The sequence below is a fragment of the Panthera leo genome, chromosome B2 (genome assembly GCF_018350215.1).
Source record: "Panthera leo isolate Ple1 chromosome B2, P.leo_Ple1_pat1.1, whole genome shotgun sequence".
Taxonomy (NCBI): Eukaryota; Metazoa; Chordata; class Mammalia; order Carnivora; family Felidae; genus Panthera; species Panthera leo.
The window spans coordinates 29,207,592-29,224,015 of record NC_056683.1 but is presented as its reverse complement, the minus strand read 5'-3'; the positions used below and the strand labels follow the sequence as shown (position 1 = coordinate 29,224,015).

The 16,424-nt window shown below is 46.9% G+C and overlaps 1 protein-coding gene across 3 annotated transcripts; it reads right to left on the bottom strand.

Moving 5' to 3' along the window:
* Positions 1–909: 909 nt before the first annotated feature.
* On the bottom strand, positions 910–15,925 carry ABCF1 (ATP binding cassette subfamily F member 1). Of its 3 annotated transcripts, none has more exons than XM_042938119.1 (25): positions 15,694–15,925; positions 11,306–11,352; positions 10,997–11,086; positions 10,755–10,881; positions 10,568–10,605; positions 10,375–10,482; positions 8,856–8,930; positions 8,658–8,774; positions 7,708–7,812; positions 7,017–7,139; positions 6,509–6,609; positions 6,330–6,415; positions 5,917–6,056; positions 5,683–5,831; positions 5,271–5,354; positions 4,952–5,076; positions 4,651–4,763; positions 4,360–4,531; positions 4,120–4,194; positions 3,957–4,027; positions 2,495–2,527; positions 2,244–2,412; positions 2,000–2,064; positions 1,841–1,913; positions 910–1,684 (listed from the first exon to the last, which is right to left on the bottom strand). In XM_042938119.1, exons 1-25 carry the CDS (start codon positions 15,905–15,907, stop codon positions 1,518–1,520), a joined length of 2,667 nt encoding a protein of 888 aa, XP_042794053.1. In that variant the 5' UTR covers positions 15,908–15,925; the 3' UTR covers positions 910–1,517. The 3 variants fall into 3 exon arrangements, with proteins under 3 accessions (XP_042794053.1, XP_042794052.1, XP_042794054.1); XM_042938118.1 differs by having other exon boundaries at positions 10,755–10,884; positions 15,694–15,922; XM_042938120.1 differs by having other exon boundaries at positions 10,755–10,884; positions 11,306–11,371; positions 15,694–15,818.
* Between the last annotated feature and the right edge of the window lie 499 nt (positions 15,926–16,424).

Genomic DNA, 16,424 nt, shown 5'->3' with positions numbered 1-16,424 from the left:
CCTCTGGAACTGGATACATCAGATCATTCTCTTCTTTCTCCCCAACTCCCACACATCTCTCCCATCCTTTCCTTCCCATGCCTCCCCTACCCTAGTTCAGCATTTAGTTACCTCACCCACAACAAGTTATGGATTCCATTCCATTCCATTCCATTCCATTCTATAGTCGACCTCACCCATCACCACCTAAAGTCACCAACCACCTGCCACTGGTTACTTTCCAAAACTACCTCTCCAATATAATAGTAAGAAAAATGGCCACACCAGCTACGCTTTCTCATTAACTCCCAAATAGTTTTTTCTTCTTTCCAGGCCTGAGATCTCTCTTTTCCTACATTCCAAAAATGACTCCCTATTTTCTCATTATTCAAATTCTTTTTATTTTTCAAGAGGCCCACCCTGAAGTGATCCTGTCTATCAAATAATCAAGTTCTGGATCATCTTTCCCTTTTATGAGCACATGGCAACTTATAGAATCTAGAGGACACACATTTGGCAATTAACCAAATCACCTTTACACTCATGTCTCATTTTCTAAAGTCTTCTGTAGCTAAACTATTGATGCAGGCAGACCTTGTCTTTTCCTTTTTGTACACTCCACAGTGCTGTATGAGATGTCAGTTACTTAAGAACTTTTCAGAGTATCAGTACTGTGGGGCCCTGACCACAGAGCAAAGCTTGGACAATGGGAGGCCCAAGAGTCCCAGATGGAAGGGATGAACCCCTTTCTGTTCCTATCTGAAGGGCTGGAGAATCCTCAAACAGCAAGCACCATCTAAAATGCATAAGACTACAAATTAGATCCATCTGTATTAGTGGGGAAGCGTGGATACTGAATGCTGCTAGCAATAAAGTGAATCAAAACTAAAAATAGTCCCAATGCCCATGAATCTCCAAACAGCGACAGGATGGCAACAACAACTTTCCTTTATTTCCTCCCCTTGTAAAGGGAGATTCAAGTTGAGGGGCAATTTTCTTGCCCCCAAGTCCCCAACTACAAAAAGACTGCAGGCACCAAGCTCTGGGCTGGGTAACAGCCTAGGCCTCACAACTTGCCTCCAGCACTGAGCTGCAGTAACTGTTTGTATCAGTAAGTCAGCATTAAATCCACCAGAAAAGAACAGCACCACTCAAAGACCAGGGGACCAGATAGGCCTGAAGCTTTCTGGTGGACCACAGGCAGGGTTCTTGGTGATGAAAGTCTCTAGACAACTGGCCACATAAGTTAGGCTAGATGGAGCCCACAACGATGAAGGTCATCTCTGTGTATATGGAGGAATGTCAAGGATAAGGCCAGCTCAGTTATCTGAAGAAAACTGTAACAGGCTAGTTTTTCAGAGAAAAGGAACCAAAGTGGTACCCTGGTCACATCAAGACCATGCTCTGCCTTCCTGTGCCTGAGTAGTTGCTGGGTCAGCTGCAGACCAGAGGCAGGCTTCCAAGCAGAGAAAGGGAGACAACAGGGGACTTCTAGGCCACACAAGCTTGTCTTTCAGGAGACTTCCAGGAAGGAAAACTCACTCTCGGGGTCTGTTGACCATGACTTCACCCAGAGCCTCCAACACCTCCCGCTTGTAGTCCTCAAAGTCACCATCGATCTGGCTTACACTCTGCTCCTCCACCACCCACAGCTGGCAGTTGGTTTCGGTGATGAGTCGGGCATCATGGCTGACGACGATCACAGCTTTGAAAAAAGATGTGAGAAGGGAGAGTAGGGACGAAGAAGGCAAAGACAAATGAGAATGTGAAGAACAAATGAGACAAATGAGAACCAGGAAAGGAGGAGGAGGAGGAAAATGAGAACCAGGAAAGGAGGAGGGTGCACCCTGAGCTGACTTACCACCCTTGTATTCATTGATGGCTTCCCCAAGAGCATCAATAGACTCAATGTCCAAGTTATTGGTGGGTTCATCCTATGGAAGAGACATTCCATGACCAAGTGTTACAATTCTTTTCATTACTGTCACCTTTACCCCCTCCCATAGTCCAGCTCACTCACCAAGATGAGGACATCGGGTTCCCGACAAGCCAGCTCAGCAAACACAACTCGGGCTTTTTGCCCACCTGTAGCAAAGGAAAAAGAGGGCCATCACACTTCACTGCCTTACGTTTCTGAAGATAAAATCTGAAGATGTGTGTGTGCAGAGATTCCCCAAGTCCTAGCTGTTCTTTTCTGACTCTAGGTATAGTCTGGAGGTGTGAAAATTGAGGAGGACACCTTCCCTAGCCCCCTACAGTGGTACCAGAGAGTTTGCAGATCTGGATGGTATGGGCATGACTCTCAAGGCCAAAGCGGCCTAGGCACTTCCGGGCATCCTGGTAGGGCAGGTTGAAGCCCCGCTGCAGATATTCAGTGGGTGTCTCCTCCATGCGCAGCTGTTCTGCATACTGCTGGTTGAAGAAGCCAATTTTCTGCCCAAGAGAGGAAGGCAGTCTGTAAAAATCATACTTCCTCTATCAGGCTCTTCCTCCCTAATTCCCAAAGCCAACTTACCAACCGGTGGTTCTTTCTCATTTCTCCACGAGTCTGCAAGGAAAAAGCAAGTGGGAAGATAAGGGAATGGAGAGGAAGATGCTGCCCCTCCACATCCTCACTTTTCTTAAGGGGAGACAAATATCAGAATTGGGCTGGGAATCAGTCCATGCAAGAAGGGGAACCCAGATGTCCTCCCTAATGTGACAAAGGCACATCCAGGAAATGACAAGAGTACGGGGCAAAGGGGAGTGAGATGACAATAAAGGAGGGGACACAAAAGGCACAGATTCAGAACCAAGAGAGGGCTGACCACAACCAACAAACACCCCCTTCCCACCCAGCAAGATCCACCAATGGCAACTTTTTCAGGGTTCTGCCTCACATGGGAGTTAAGAGACTGTGAGAGGATCTAAGAAAAAACACCTTGAGGTGTATGAAGAAATGGGCCCTTCTCAACATTTTCCTGGAGGGAGTAAAGATGGTTACAACCAATCAAAAGCACTGTATAGCAGTATGTTGTAAATCCTAAAAACAATTCTAGAAAGTTTATCCTAAAAAAAAAAACTACAGTCATGAACATGTACAATAATATTTACTGGAGCACTTGGGTTGCTCAGTTGGTTAAACACCTGACTTCGGCTCAGGTCATGATGTCACGATACATGAGTTTGAGTCCCGCATCAGGTGAGCTCAAGCCCCCCTTTGGATGAGCCCCACCTTCTCTCTCTCTCCCTCTCTCTGCCCGTGGGATTCTCTTTCTCTTTCACTCTCTCTGCCCCTTGCTCACTTGCACCCTCTCAAAAAAAAAAAAAAAAAAGTTTACTATAGGATTGACCTTCAGTGAAAAACCAGAAAAAAATCTAAACGACTGTGATCAAATAAACTATAAATCCACAAGAAACAAATGTACACAGGTAATTATTGGCATGGAAAAATACTTGATGTGTATTATCTGAGAACTGGCTATGAAACAATTCATCTGAGAACCCACTTTTGTTAAAAAAAAATTATATGCACATTTGCAGAGAAGAAAAAGAGAAAGTAATCCATCTAAATTAATACTGGTTATCTCCAGACTTTTCTGACTCCTGCAATTTCTTTTTTTCTTAAGTTTTTTATTTTTGAGAGAGAGGGAGAGGGCAGAGAGGGAGACAGAATCCCAAGCAGGTTCCCTGCTGTCAGTACAGAGCCCAACATGGGGCTCGATCCCAGGAACCGTGAGATTATAACCTGAGTGGAGATCAAGAGTCAGAGGCTTAACCAGATGAGTCACCCAGGTGCCCCTAGTCCAACCCTTCTCCTGGCTCTCTCCCCTGATCTACAGTGTTCTCCTCTCTAGCACCTCTGAGGAAAAGGAAACATCTACGATGAATTCTGTATTTAAATCTCCAGCACAGAGGGGGCTCCTTGATTCTAGCATTTGGTGAACAGCTGCCTTTTCACACTCGTCATGCTCTCTGGTCCTGGCACCAGGACTTACTGGTGTCAGCTTGCCCGTCAACAACAGAAGCAGGGTGCTCTTCCCCACACCGTTAGGGCCCACGATGCAGACTGCAAGGAGGAAGACAGGTGGTCAAAGAGGTCCTCAGAAACTGTCCCTGTAGCCCTGCTTCACGTCCCCAAACCACTTGACACCAACTCACTCCTTGAATCCATGTCAATGCCAAAATCCAGGTTCTTAAAGAGTGGTTTCTGCCCCTCATAGCCAAACGTCACACCTGAGAATCAGGAAAAGAAGTGATATACTTTCTTTTCAGAATCACTCTGAAGGTGTCCTAAAGTCCTTTCCTGGCCTTGGAGAAAAGGAATGGATCCCACGCTGGGTGGAAGACGTGGGGTGCACACACTTCCGCCCTGCGTTGGTGGGGTCTGCAGCTGCTCACCATGCAGACCCAGCACAGGAGGGCTGAGCGGTGGGGGATTAGGGAAAGTAAAGCGCACAGTGTACTCCTTGGGGCGCTTCAGGAGCTCAGGGGCCTCTTGCGATTCCTCATCTTGGTTTTTCCGCCGGCATTTCTGCTGCTTTCGAGTCAGGGCTTCCTTTGTCTGCTTTTCCTGGAGAGGAAGGGGAAAAGGAGAAATTCACACCCTTCACAGCAGTCCTTGAAATGGAGAGCAGTGTCACAGAGTTCCCTCTTTCTCCATATTGAGAGAAAAACCCCCCAGGTGCTTACTGCCTGCTTGGTGGACTTGCCACCTGCCTTTAGCTCCTTCAGCTTCTTCTCCTGCTTCTCATACTGCTTCAGCAGTTCTTTCTGCTTCTGCTGATACATCTTCTTGAAGGTCACTGAGGCAGAAAAGGAGGATGGGCAACAACGGTTGTCTTCCTCCCCAGCAGAGGGACAACCAGAACTGGTGAGGACAGAGTTGGGCATCACTGTCTAGACTCTTTTAAGATTTAGCTAATCATTGCATCCCTATGGGTCTTCCCTCCAAGGCCTCGTCTCTTTCCTCCCCCCAACAAATGATCCTTACTGTAATTGCCCCGATAGTAATGGAGCCGCTGGGCATCGAGATGAATAATATCGGTGCAGACATCATCCAGAAAGCCCTGGTCATGGGAAACGATGAGCAATGTCTTCCGCCAGCCCTGGAGGTAGCTGGGTTTTAGAAGAGTGTGGACAGGTCACAATGGTCAGTTTAGGGTTAAGTCAGGGAAACAGATTGACAAAACAGGGAGGAAAAGAGAAAGGGGCTGGATAGAGTGCTGTCAAGGACAGAGTGTAAACAGCTAGAGGAGACAAGGACAGAATGACAACCAATGACGCAAAGACTGCAGTCAAAGGTGACGCACTTATTGAGCCAGATGACAGCATTGAGGTCCAGGTGGTTGGTAGGTTCATCCAACATCAGCAGCGTGGGCTCCATGAACAATGCCCTAGAAGGTGAGGCAGCAGAATGTAGGGTCAGGGGTAGGAAGATTCTCGCTCAGAGAACTCCACAGAAGCCTCTGGCAGGTGAGACCATGAACACTCCTTCCATATCTCTCCTCAGAGAGCAGGAGATGTTGAAAAGATTATGCCCCCAGGTAGGGACGAAAGATCTTGAGTCTGGCAATGCAGACAATACAGGAAGGAGCAGGAAGACTTGAAACTCCCTACTGGCCTTAGAAGAACAGGAAGAAGAGAAAGCCCCACCCCCCGCCACCCCCACCCATGCGTGGATTGATGCTGCAAAGGGGAAAGGCAGGGAGGTGGGTGGCCCACCTGGCCAGGGAGACACGCATGCGCCAGCCCCCAGAGAACTTCTGTGTGGGCCGATTCTGCATTTCAGGGTCAAAGCCCAGACCAGCCAGGATCCGCCGGGCTTTGGCCTCTGCAGCTGCCGCCCCAGTCGCCCGCAATTCCTCATATACCTGGAGGAGGGAGAAGAGGACACATGTCCAAAGGTTCCAGGAACCCCCAACTCTTAGCCCATGTCCCCTGCGCCATCTCCTCTACCTTCTCTAGCCTCTCAGCAGCTGCATCATCTCCCTGCTCCAGCTGCCCCTGGAGCCGTCGCTCCTCTTCCAACAGTTTCAATCGCTTGGTGTCGGCCCGAAGAACAGCCTGCACAGCTGGTGTCTCATCTGCTACCACCTCTGGGGGGTCAGGGGAGAAAAGGCCAGTTGCCCTGAGGGCCAAGTCTCCCATTCCTTCTTTTCTTCAGCTAAATTTCAGGTTTGTCTGACCTTGCCCAATTCTTTGTACTTATTCCAAAGAAATTTTCTCAAGTCTTTCCTTAGCATCCATCTCCCAGTCCCCAATCTTACCTTAGAACCTTTCCCACTCCATAACCACAATTTCTTCTGTTCTTGGTTGACTCTTCTACCCCAACTGCCCACCCCTCAGGCCCATCCCACCACTGGCCTCACCCTGCTCACACAGCAGCACGTCAATGTTGGGAGGTATGCTCAAGGCCCGGTTGGCAATGTGCTTGAGGAGAGTAGTCTTGCCCTTGCTGGGGAACGAGAACTATTAAGACCAGGCCATCCCTGAAAAACCTTTTTTTTTCCAGCCCCTCCCCTTTTATAGCTCCAGCCCTTCTCCTCACCCGTTGGGTCCCACTAGCCCATAGCGGCGGCCAGCTACAATGTACAAGTCTGCGTTGACAAATAACTCCTTGCCGTGGGCCGAGATGCTGAACTTCTCCAGCTGCAGTTGTCAGGGAAGCAGTGGCAGAAGAAAGAAAAGCACATGAGAACCCTCCTCTTTCAGACAACTTTCTCCCTGCTGGGAAGCCTCTGACAAAACAGATAGCTCCAGCATGACCCTCTTCACCATGCTGGTCCACTTCCTGTCCACAGCTTTGAAGGAGAGTCTCCCAAATTCTAAATGAGTCCAGCCAATCCCACCCTTCCTGCCCCCCAAGGGTGGACCCCTCTAGTTGTGTTGGTTTTCCTATCTTCTCACTGAAGCTGGCAGAAGTCAAGGTATGGAAAACACCTCCAAGCTTTCTTCCAATATACTACTCATACCTGGCTTCCTCGGCTGCCATGGCCACTCGGAAAGGTGGCACTTCCTTGAGTAAACTGGTTGGGAGGGAGCCTCTCAGACCTTACCTTAATGTCAGATGCATTTTCTAACATGGCTTGGCGGGAGGACACCTCTGCTTGGGACACAGAGAAATCATTTTCAGCAGCATTGGCTGCTTTTAATGAAGCCACCTGGCGCTCATACTCCATCTAAGAAAGAAGGAAAGCCCACATGAGGCCACTGTCTGCCAGTTACCCATCACAACACAGCCACACGTCATCAGACACCAAAAAAAAGGTCCACAAAATACATCTGTTTCTTTATTCCAACTGTTGTTCTTGCAGTAACCTCAAAAGCTCCCTTTTGCCCCAATTCAGATGTCCCCTAGTTTAAAAAAAAAATTTTTTTTGAAGATTTTATGAAATCTGTACACCCAATGTGGGGCTGGAACTCGATCAAGAGTTGCATGCTCCACCTACTGAGGCAGCCAGGAGTCCAACTGAAATATTAAAAAAGTCAAACGCGGGGCGCCTGGGTGGCTCAGTCAGTTGAGTGTCCGACTTAGGCTCAGGTCATGATCTCAGTCTGTGGGTTCGAGCCCCACGTCAGGCTCTGTGCTGACAGCTCAGAGCCTGGAGCCTGTTTCAGATTCTGTGTCTCCCTCTTTCTCTGACCCTCCCCTGTTCATGCTCTCTCTCTGTCTCAAAAATAAATAAATGTTAAAAAAAAAAAAAAAAAAAAAAAGTCAAACGCTCCTAATTCTGACCGAGATCTTACTTGTTTCTTTAGCTTTTTCTTCTCCTTTTTGCTAAGGTGCACATAAGGATCATCAGCCTTAGACTCCCCTTCTTCTTCCTCCTCTTCTCCTTCTTCCTCTGAACCCTGTGAGAACGAGATGATGAAAAACAAGAGACCCCTTCTAGAACTCAGATTTCATGTCATTCACCCAGCCCCACAGTTAGCTCGTTCCTTTCCCAGAGTCCTGAAATTTCTTGGTGGGTCCTCTCACTCTCTCACACACACTCCTGGGCTCCCTGGGGTCCTTCACCCACTTCTGTGTCAGGAATGACAGAAGACAAATAGTATGAATGTGTATGTACAAAGTATAACAGTTCTACCCACCTACAAACAAAACTGCCCATACCACTGGGGAGGAAATAAATGAAACAGCTTTTACTCATGTATCAAATGAGTTTCTGTGGCTTACATGTTAACATGCAAAGAAAACGTCCAGAAACCCTAACATACAGCACTAAGAAATCTAACAGAATCCAGAATTAGAACGTTCTAGAGGTGGAAAGACTGCAGAGATCACTAGATCATACAGATAACCGTGCCCTGAGAAGGTGGAAAGGTCACACAGGTGGTGAGTGGCAGAGCCAGAACCCAGATCATCTGAGGCTACCACCAGGGTCCCTTCCTCTCTGAATCAAGAGCTAAATGGTTTGTGGGCCAAATCTCACCTGATGCCTATTTTTATACAGCCCAAGCGCTAAGAATGGTTTTACATTTTCAAAGAATTTTTTTAAAAAACAGGAATATGCATCAGAGATTGTATGTGGTCCACAAAACCAAAAATATTTACTATGTGGCCCTTTACAAAAGCCTGCTAATTCCTGCTCTGGGTAGTAATGCCACCCCCAGATCCTGCTCCCCTCCCCCAACCAAGAGCCACAGAAGGCCAGTCCCTCAGCCAATCTTCCTTCCCCCAACACCAAAATACACACCTGCTCTGCCTTCATGGTCTTCTCCCTCCCTTGTCTGGGTGGCTCCTTTTCTTTTGTTATTTCTTCTTCTTCATCCTCCTCCTCTTCATTGTCCAGAGCAGCAAATTTATTTTGAGGCTAACAGGGAAAAAACAACAGAGCTGATGAAATGTTCTAATTCCTGAGACCCAGCACCTCCTCCTGCCAATACTCCCTCACCTTGGTCTTCCCCTTTGACTTCTCTTCCTTTCCCTTTCTGCCCTTCAGCCCAGGCTGTTGTTCCTCAGATACAGCCTGGAGAACACACACACACACAGAAAATTAATTTGTTAACTTATTTATCAAGCATTTCTAGGGAGTCTAGAACTAGGAGCTAACTATACTGAGTGCTCCTCAGAAAACAAATGAGACCTAGGAAAACCCTAGTTTCTACCTTGAGGTGAAACAGTGAAAAAATAGCTAGATGATGTCAGCAAAGCTAAGGGAACACGAGTCAGGAAAACGAACATGGGTGGGGTGGCACTAGCACTGGAGGGCTTCCTCGAGAGGGCACATCTTGAGAGGAAAAAATGGACTTGAGCTTAGAGAGAGCATTCTAAGGAAAAGGGAAGACACAACATAAAGAAAAAAGAAAGGCTTTGGGGTGCGTGTCTGGTTCAGCTGGTGGAGTACACGACTCTTGATGTTGGGGTCATGGGTTCAATCAAACTCTATGTTGGGGTAGTGCTTAAAAGGGTGGGGGGGCGGGGAACCTGGCTGGCTCAGTCAGTACAGCATGCAAGTCTTGATCTTGGGGTTAAGTCTGAGCCCCAAGTTGGATGTGAAGATTACTTAAAAAACAAACAAAACCACAAATACTTCAACACAGGCATAAAACTGAATGCCAAGGTGTGAACAGGCTAATTTGAAACATATACACAGAAGAATCCCAAGTAACCTTGCAAAAGGGGTCCGAGTGGAAAAGCAAAAACTTGAGGCCCTTTGCTTTAGATTTTGAGTCTAATCTGGGGTGCCTGGGGTGGCTCAGTCAGTTAAACGTCCAGCTTCGGCTTGGGTCATGAGCTCGAAGTTTGTGAATTGAAGCCCCACATCAGGCTCTCTGCTGTCAGTGCAGAGCTTGCTTTAGATCCTCTGTCCCCCTTTCTCTGCCCCTCCCCTGCTCACATACATTCTTTCTCAAATAAACGTTAAAAAAAAAAAAAAGAAAAAAAAAAGATGATTTTGATAGTGTGAGACCTAAAAGAACTAGTTTTTTTTTTTTTTTTTAATTTTTTAATGTTTATTTTTGAGAAAGAGAGTGTGAGCAAGGGAAGGGCAGAGAGAGGGAGAGAGAGAGACAGACAGACAGACAGACAAACAGAGAATATGGAGCAGGCTCCAGGCTCCGAGCTGTTAGCACAGAACCCGACACGGGACTCGAACCCACAAACCATGAGATCATGACCTGAGCCAAAGTTGGACTCTCAACTGACCGAGCCACCCAGGCACCCCTAAAAGAACTAGTTTAAAAGCAGGAAATGGGGAGTGTGGCTTGCTCAATCAGTGACACATGTGACTCTTGATCTCAGGATTGTGAGTTCGAGCCCACACTGGGTATAGAGATTACTTAAAATCTTAAAAGGAATTAAAGTTAAAAAATTAAAAAAATAAAAGCAGGAAAAAAAGCAGGGGAATTACCACACCATGGCCAGAAGGTGCTACATGGGGTGGGAGTGACCAGTAGAGTGGCCACTTTCACCTTATTAATCCGATTCTTTTCCAACTTGGCAGGCTTGGGAGGATGTTTTTCTTCCTCCTCCTCATCCTCACTTTGATCCTGAATCAAGGCTGCAAAAACATTACCACCCTAGAGAATGAAAGGGCCAGAGAAATCAGTGGGATGGTCAAGTTTGCCGCCCTGGGGTCTCTTGTTTATCACACAGATGGCTTACCTTGGTTTTCTTCCCTCCTCGGGGTATTGGGGCAGGTACTGAAATGACACGACAGTTGGGAAGATGAAGTAGGAAAAATTATAATGTCTGGTTACTCAATCTAATCCAACTCAAAATCAAGAAATGAGGCACTTTATTATTCATGACTCAGGGATTCTGGGAACCCATTTCCCCTCAGGTCATTTACCCTCATCCTCCTCATCACTGGCTGGTACTGAGAGCTTCTTAAGACGCTCCATGAGCTCTTTCTCTTCTCCATCATCGTCCACGTCCTTCTTCCGCCGGCCTTTTCGGGTGTCTCGTTTCTTTTTTTGCTGCTGAAAGGAAAAGAGAGTAAGACAACGAAGCCCAGGCCCCTCTCTGCTGCACAGAGAGTTCCCCACTAACGGACTGAACCAACGTGGGCTGGACCCCCTGACACTTGAGAACCTGCTGTTGCTGTTGCGGCTGCTCCTTCTCCTTGAGCACTTTCTCTTCTTCCCCAGCCTGTTTATCTTCTACTGCCAGTTCCTCAAAGAACTGTAAAAGGAGTTAAGAGATAGGTAAATGTGGCTCAGAGACCAACCAAGTCCTTCTCTGCCACACACAGGCCCACTGAACCTCCAGTCCACCCTCACCTTGCTTCCTTTCTTGAAAAGATCTTTCCTCCTCCCTTGGACCCCCTGCCTCCTTCACATGGGCTTATTTTGATTGGAAACACCCACTGTCATTTCTCATCCACAACCCTCATTTACTCACCGTCTTTTTGGTCTTTTTGTCCTTCTTCCCTTTCTTCACCACTTTGTCTAGAAGGTTAAGCAGACACTGTGAATGCTTATCTACAAATTCCAAAGCAGCCTGACCTCCCCTGCAAAGCCCTCAGTGGCTCCATCCTATTTTACTACTTTCTATCGTTCCTTAGGCATTTGTACTGTCCCAACTGTGCCTTGGTCTAGAGTGGCAGTGGAAGGGAGAAGTAGAATTTATAGAGTGAAGACAGAAGTGGGAAGACACAGTACTCAGAGAGGACTCCTACATTTTCTTTTTTTTTTTAAGATTTTATTTTTAAGTAATCTCAATACTCAACATGGGGCTCAAGCCCACAACCCAAAGAGTCCCATGCTCCTCCAACTGAGCCAGCCAGGTGCCCCAAAGACTCCTATGTTTTTAGCTGGGCAAAATTAGTTGGGATAGTGGTACCATTTATTAACTCAGGACATACTGGAAGAGAAGGTCCTCTCTAAAAGGACAAAGATAGTATAAATTTGGTTTGCCATATGTCATTTGTGAAAAGCTGCAGACTGTGTAAACGGAGCTGTCTGGTAAATAAATGAACATCTGGGTCTATGCCCCACCTGGTCTGCTCAAATAACATTCTAGCACAAATCACACTGTTATATTTAACTGTTTGTACATTAGTCTTTCAACCCAGAGAGCAACCTGACAGACTGTTTAGCTTGCGTTCCCATGGAACAAAGTAGGAAGTCTTATATAAAACCTGACTGACTGAACAAATTCCAGCTCCTCCCCTCTATCCAACCCTGTTTCCCTGAAGGCAGGGGACTATGTCTAACTCCCTCTCTCCCTGCCCCCATGAGAATGGAAGGCAGCCAGCAGCTTTATGATTTCTCTTCCTGTCCAGGCCTACCCACTATCACATTCCCCTTCAAATCATCCTATCCATCCACTGCTTTCCAATTCTATCCAGAAACACTTCTGTAATCTTAGTTTAAAAAAAAAAAAAAATCAGGGGCACCTGGGTGGCTCAGTCAGTTAACTATCCAACTTTTGATTTTGGTTCAGGTCATGATCTCGCGGTTTGAGGGTTTGAGCCCTGCATCGTGCTCTGCCCTGAGAGTACAGAGTGTGCTTGGGATTTTCTTTCTTTCTCTCTCTGCCCCTCCCCTGCTTTCTCTCTCAAAAATAAATAAAAATTAAAATATATATATATCAGTGGCTTTCTGCTACCTACATTAAGTATTTTTCATTAAAAAAAAGTTTTTTTTAATTTATTTAGTGCGAGTGGGGGAGGGGCAGAGAGAGGACAGAGAGAATCCCAAACAGGCTACGTGCTGTAAGCAGAGACTGACATGGGGCTTGAACTCACAAAACCACAAGATCATGCCCTGACCTGAAACCAAGAATTGGACATTTAACCGACTGAGCCACCCAGGTCTCCCTATTTTTCATTTTTTTTAAAAAGTAGGCTCCTAGGCTCCACACCCAATGTGGGGCTTGAACTCGTGGGGCACCAAGTGTGGAGCCTGCTTGGGATTCTCTCTGCCCCTGCCCCTCCCCCTGTGCCCCCATGCACATGCATCCTCTCTCTCTCACACAAAACATTAAAAAGTCACATGCTTTACTAAGTACTTTTAAATTAGAATTCCACATAGTCTGTAGTAACCAATTATTGAGGAAAGTTTTACTGACCACCCATATGCCCAAAACTGGAGTTATCAAAGAACAATCCCTATAACTTAAGACTTTACAGATTAAAAGGGTCCTATTCTATCTTTTCTGCTATATCTCTGTTTTCCTACCCACACCTATGTTCTGGACACTGACCTGTTATTGCCCCCTGATTAAGTCTCAGGCATATGTAGGTCTGTCTTTGCTTAATCTGTATCTTCCAACCAGAACACATTTCATCAAAATTTGATCCCCCATATTGGGTGAATAGTGTCAATGAATTGGAAAGATGTGCAGGAGAAATAATGAAAGGCTTTATATGCTATTCCAGAGAGTTTAATCCTAAAGACATTAGGAGGGAGGACCCACTGCAGTACAGAGGAAGGAATGGCATGATCAGCTCACCTTGACAACACTGAAGAGTGACTCCTCCCAGATATTAATCTCTCCCCAAGGACTAACACAACGCAACCATCTCTCCCTTCCAATTTTAATTCTCTTTTGAACTTTAAACCTCACTTTGATCCTCCTAACCATAGAAAGGAAAATCCTATGCACAGGTTCAAGTGCGACAAGGTATGATCACCAAGGAAGAGGAAAAAGCTAAGTACCGCTAAAGCAATGCGGTATCCTGCATCGCTCCTCCCCTAATAGCCCCTCCCCTTCAGCACACAACTTAAACTAACTTGAAAGCCTAAGAACACTTCCTTACTATCTCTTCCCCCAATTACTGCTTTCTACTGTGGTCTCCACAGGTTCACACTAGCTCTGCTTCCTCATTTCCCATTCCTTTTTGAGCATACTCTGATCTGATTTGGGTATCATCTCCTAATGACTACTACCTTTGCCAAAGTTGCCACTGTCCCCTTAGTTGCTCAACCCAAGAAGAATTTTTTTAGTCCTGATTTTGCTGACTTCTCTGCAATATTCCATGCTACCACCTCCTCATCCTCTGCTTCCCTCCTGTCATGACTTAATTTCAGGGATCCTGTTGGCTCCTGGTTTGCCTTCAGTTTCTCTGGCTGCTCACCTTTCTCAGTCTCATCTCCTCTACCTCCTTCCTTACCTTCCCTTAATTGTTGAGGATCTTTTGGGTTCCTGTCTTCTGTCCTCTTTTGGCTTCAATCTGCATACTCTCTCAGGGGACTCCTCTGAATTCAACGTTTCAACAACACTTGCTTGTGTGTTTACTTCTAGCCTAGATCTCTTCCTGCCATCTCCTCTTAGAAGTTCCCCAGGAATCCCCAACTTGACATTCATAAAGCTGACCTTATCTCTTCCCACTCCCAACCCTACAGCCCATTTCTGATCTCAAACAATAGTATACTACCCTTTGAGTTACTTAAGTGAGTGTCATCCTTAATTCTTCTCCCTTCATTCAGTCTGTTCTCAGACCTGCTCAATGCCATTTCCTTAGTAACTCTTTAATATTCACAGTCTTGGCTTACCCTGGTACTGCTTCTCACCTAGATCATTGCCAGCACCTCTTACATAGTAGCCCTGCCTCCAATCTTGACCAATACAAGTCATTCTCCACTGCTCAGTGTTGTCAGGATGAGCTGATCACACCATGCCTTATGCACTTCAATTAGTCCTAATGTCTTCAGAATTAAAGTCTTTGGAATACCGTGTAAAGCGTTCCATTATTTGTCTCCTGCACACCTTTCCAACCCCATTACATTAGTCACCCAATATGGGGAATGGCCAGGCTCACCTACGTCTTTACCTTTGCACAAATTTCTTCCTCTGCTTGGAATGCTCTTCCCTTTGCTAACTCATACTGATTCTTTCAGAATCAACTCAGCTGCCACGTATTTCTGAGAGGCTTTGCTGACATTCCTACCCTAGCTGTCTGAGTAGATGCTTCTCCTCTCTTCTCTAGTCTCACAGCATTCTCAAGCATTCATCACTCTGTCAACCACTTTTGGATTCATGCTGTCCCCTCTACTAAACTGAGTGCCCCTTTGGGGCAAGTCTGATCTTTTGTCTCTACATTCTCAGTTTCTCTGCACAGTATCAGGTATACAGCAGGCATCCAAAAATCGCTTGTAAAATGAGTCACTGTGTATCTACTGTAATTATTTTATCTCCCCTTGAAGTGCCTTCAAATTTGGGAGGATGTCTTCATATTTTTTCTCCCTTCCCAAGACACAGTATAGGTGCTGCTTACTTAATTAAAAGCAGCTGTTTAACAAACATTCGCTGCTTTTAAGTAAACCTTAACCTTCACTGCAACACCCAGCAGCTACCCTGCACTCTTGCTCCAGATGAGTCTGATGCGTATTATGAAAGAACCCAGGGAGTCATCCTCTTGCTCCTGAGAGGGTGTGGGTGGGTGGATGTGTGACGTTTTATGTGTGCGTGAGCGCGCAGTGGGTGAGGTGTCGCACTGCTTGACAGATTCCCATGGAACGTGGAATACAGCGCGGTGGGGAAGATGTCCAAAAGGGAAGAAAAGAGGACTTTCTCATTTCTACCCATCTCTTCCACGGTACCATACGCATTCCCTCGTTTCTTGCCAAATCCCACTGAAACTCGTGCGCGACAGCCAGACACCTTCACTCCCACCCTAAACTGGCGTGCTGGGTAAACTCTTTCCGGCCGGCCCCATTACACGCATGTGCAGTAGCCTCCCTCACGGCCCGGTCAGTTTCACAACCCGTGACCCCCCCTCCTAAAATACGTGCGCTCTCTTCTTCCCTTTTCTATCTCGCTGGTTCCCTGCTTATCAGCCTCACCTGTGGGGCTCGTGCTCTCTCCATCCCCAATCCACTCGGGCTCCGGCGGCTGCTGCTTGGGTCCCTTCGGCATCTTGGTGGCAGTTACAGCTACTCTGGCGACCCCGGGCGGTATTTCCGCTTCCGGCAGCGTGGTGTCCCGAATGGGGCGGGCTCTCCACTTTGGCGCCACGGTCCGGCCCCTGGGCGGTGCACGTGCGCTCCGCGGCGTCATCTCGTGGGCATGCCAGCGGCGATGGGGCGGGGCCGGCGTCTGCTTGGCCCAGCAAAGTCAATAAAGCATTTATGGCTGTGTGTGAATGCTGCGGCAGTGAGTCCGCGACGCCTCGTGAATAAGTACTGAGCATAGTAATTTCGGATTGGTACGAAGGAGCAGAAGCATCCTTCTTTTTGTTTTTGTTTTTGTTTTTTTTTATTTTTTTTTATTTTTTTTTTTCAACGTTTTTTATTTATTTTTGGGACAGAGAGAGACAGAGCATGAACGGGGGAGGGGCAGAGAGAGAGGGAGACACAGAATCGGAAACAGGCTCCAGGCTCCGAGCCATCGGCCCAGAGCCTGACGCGGGGCTCGAACTCACGGACCGCGAGATCGTGACCTGGCTGAAGTCGGAGGCTTAACCGACTGCGCCACCCAGGCGCCCCTGTTTTTGTTTTTTAAGTGGTTAGGAGCAGAAAGACGTAGTCCATCTACTTGGGAAGAGGACGGGTGTTGAGTGTAGGGTTGTAAACTA

Bases quoted from the DNA above. Each gene is read 5' to 3' on its own strand.
- ABCF1 (XM_042938118.1), bottom strand. From the start codon at position 15,907: ATGACGCCGCGGAGCGCACGTGCACCGCCCAGGGGCCGGACCGTGGCG. The intron at 7,140-7,707 runs GTAAGATCTCGG...CTTCTTTCTTAG, and splicing joins AGAAAAAGCTAAAGAAACAA to ATGGAGTATGAGCGCCAGGT. The intron at 2,528-3,956 runs GTAAGTCCTGGT...TTTTCCTTGCAG, and splicing joins TGACGGGCAAGCTGACACCA to ACTCGTGGAGAAATGAGAAA.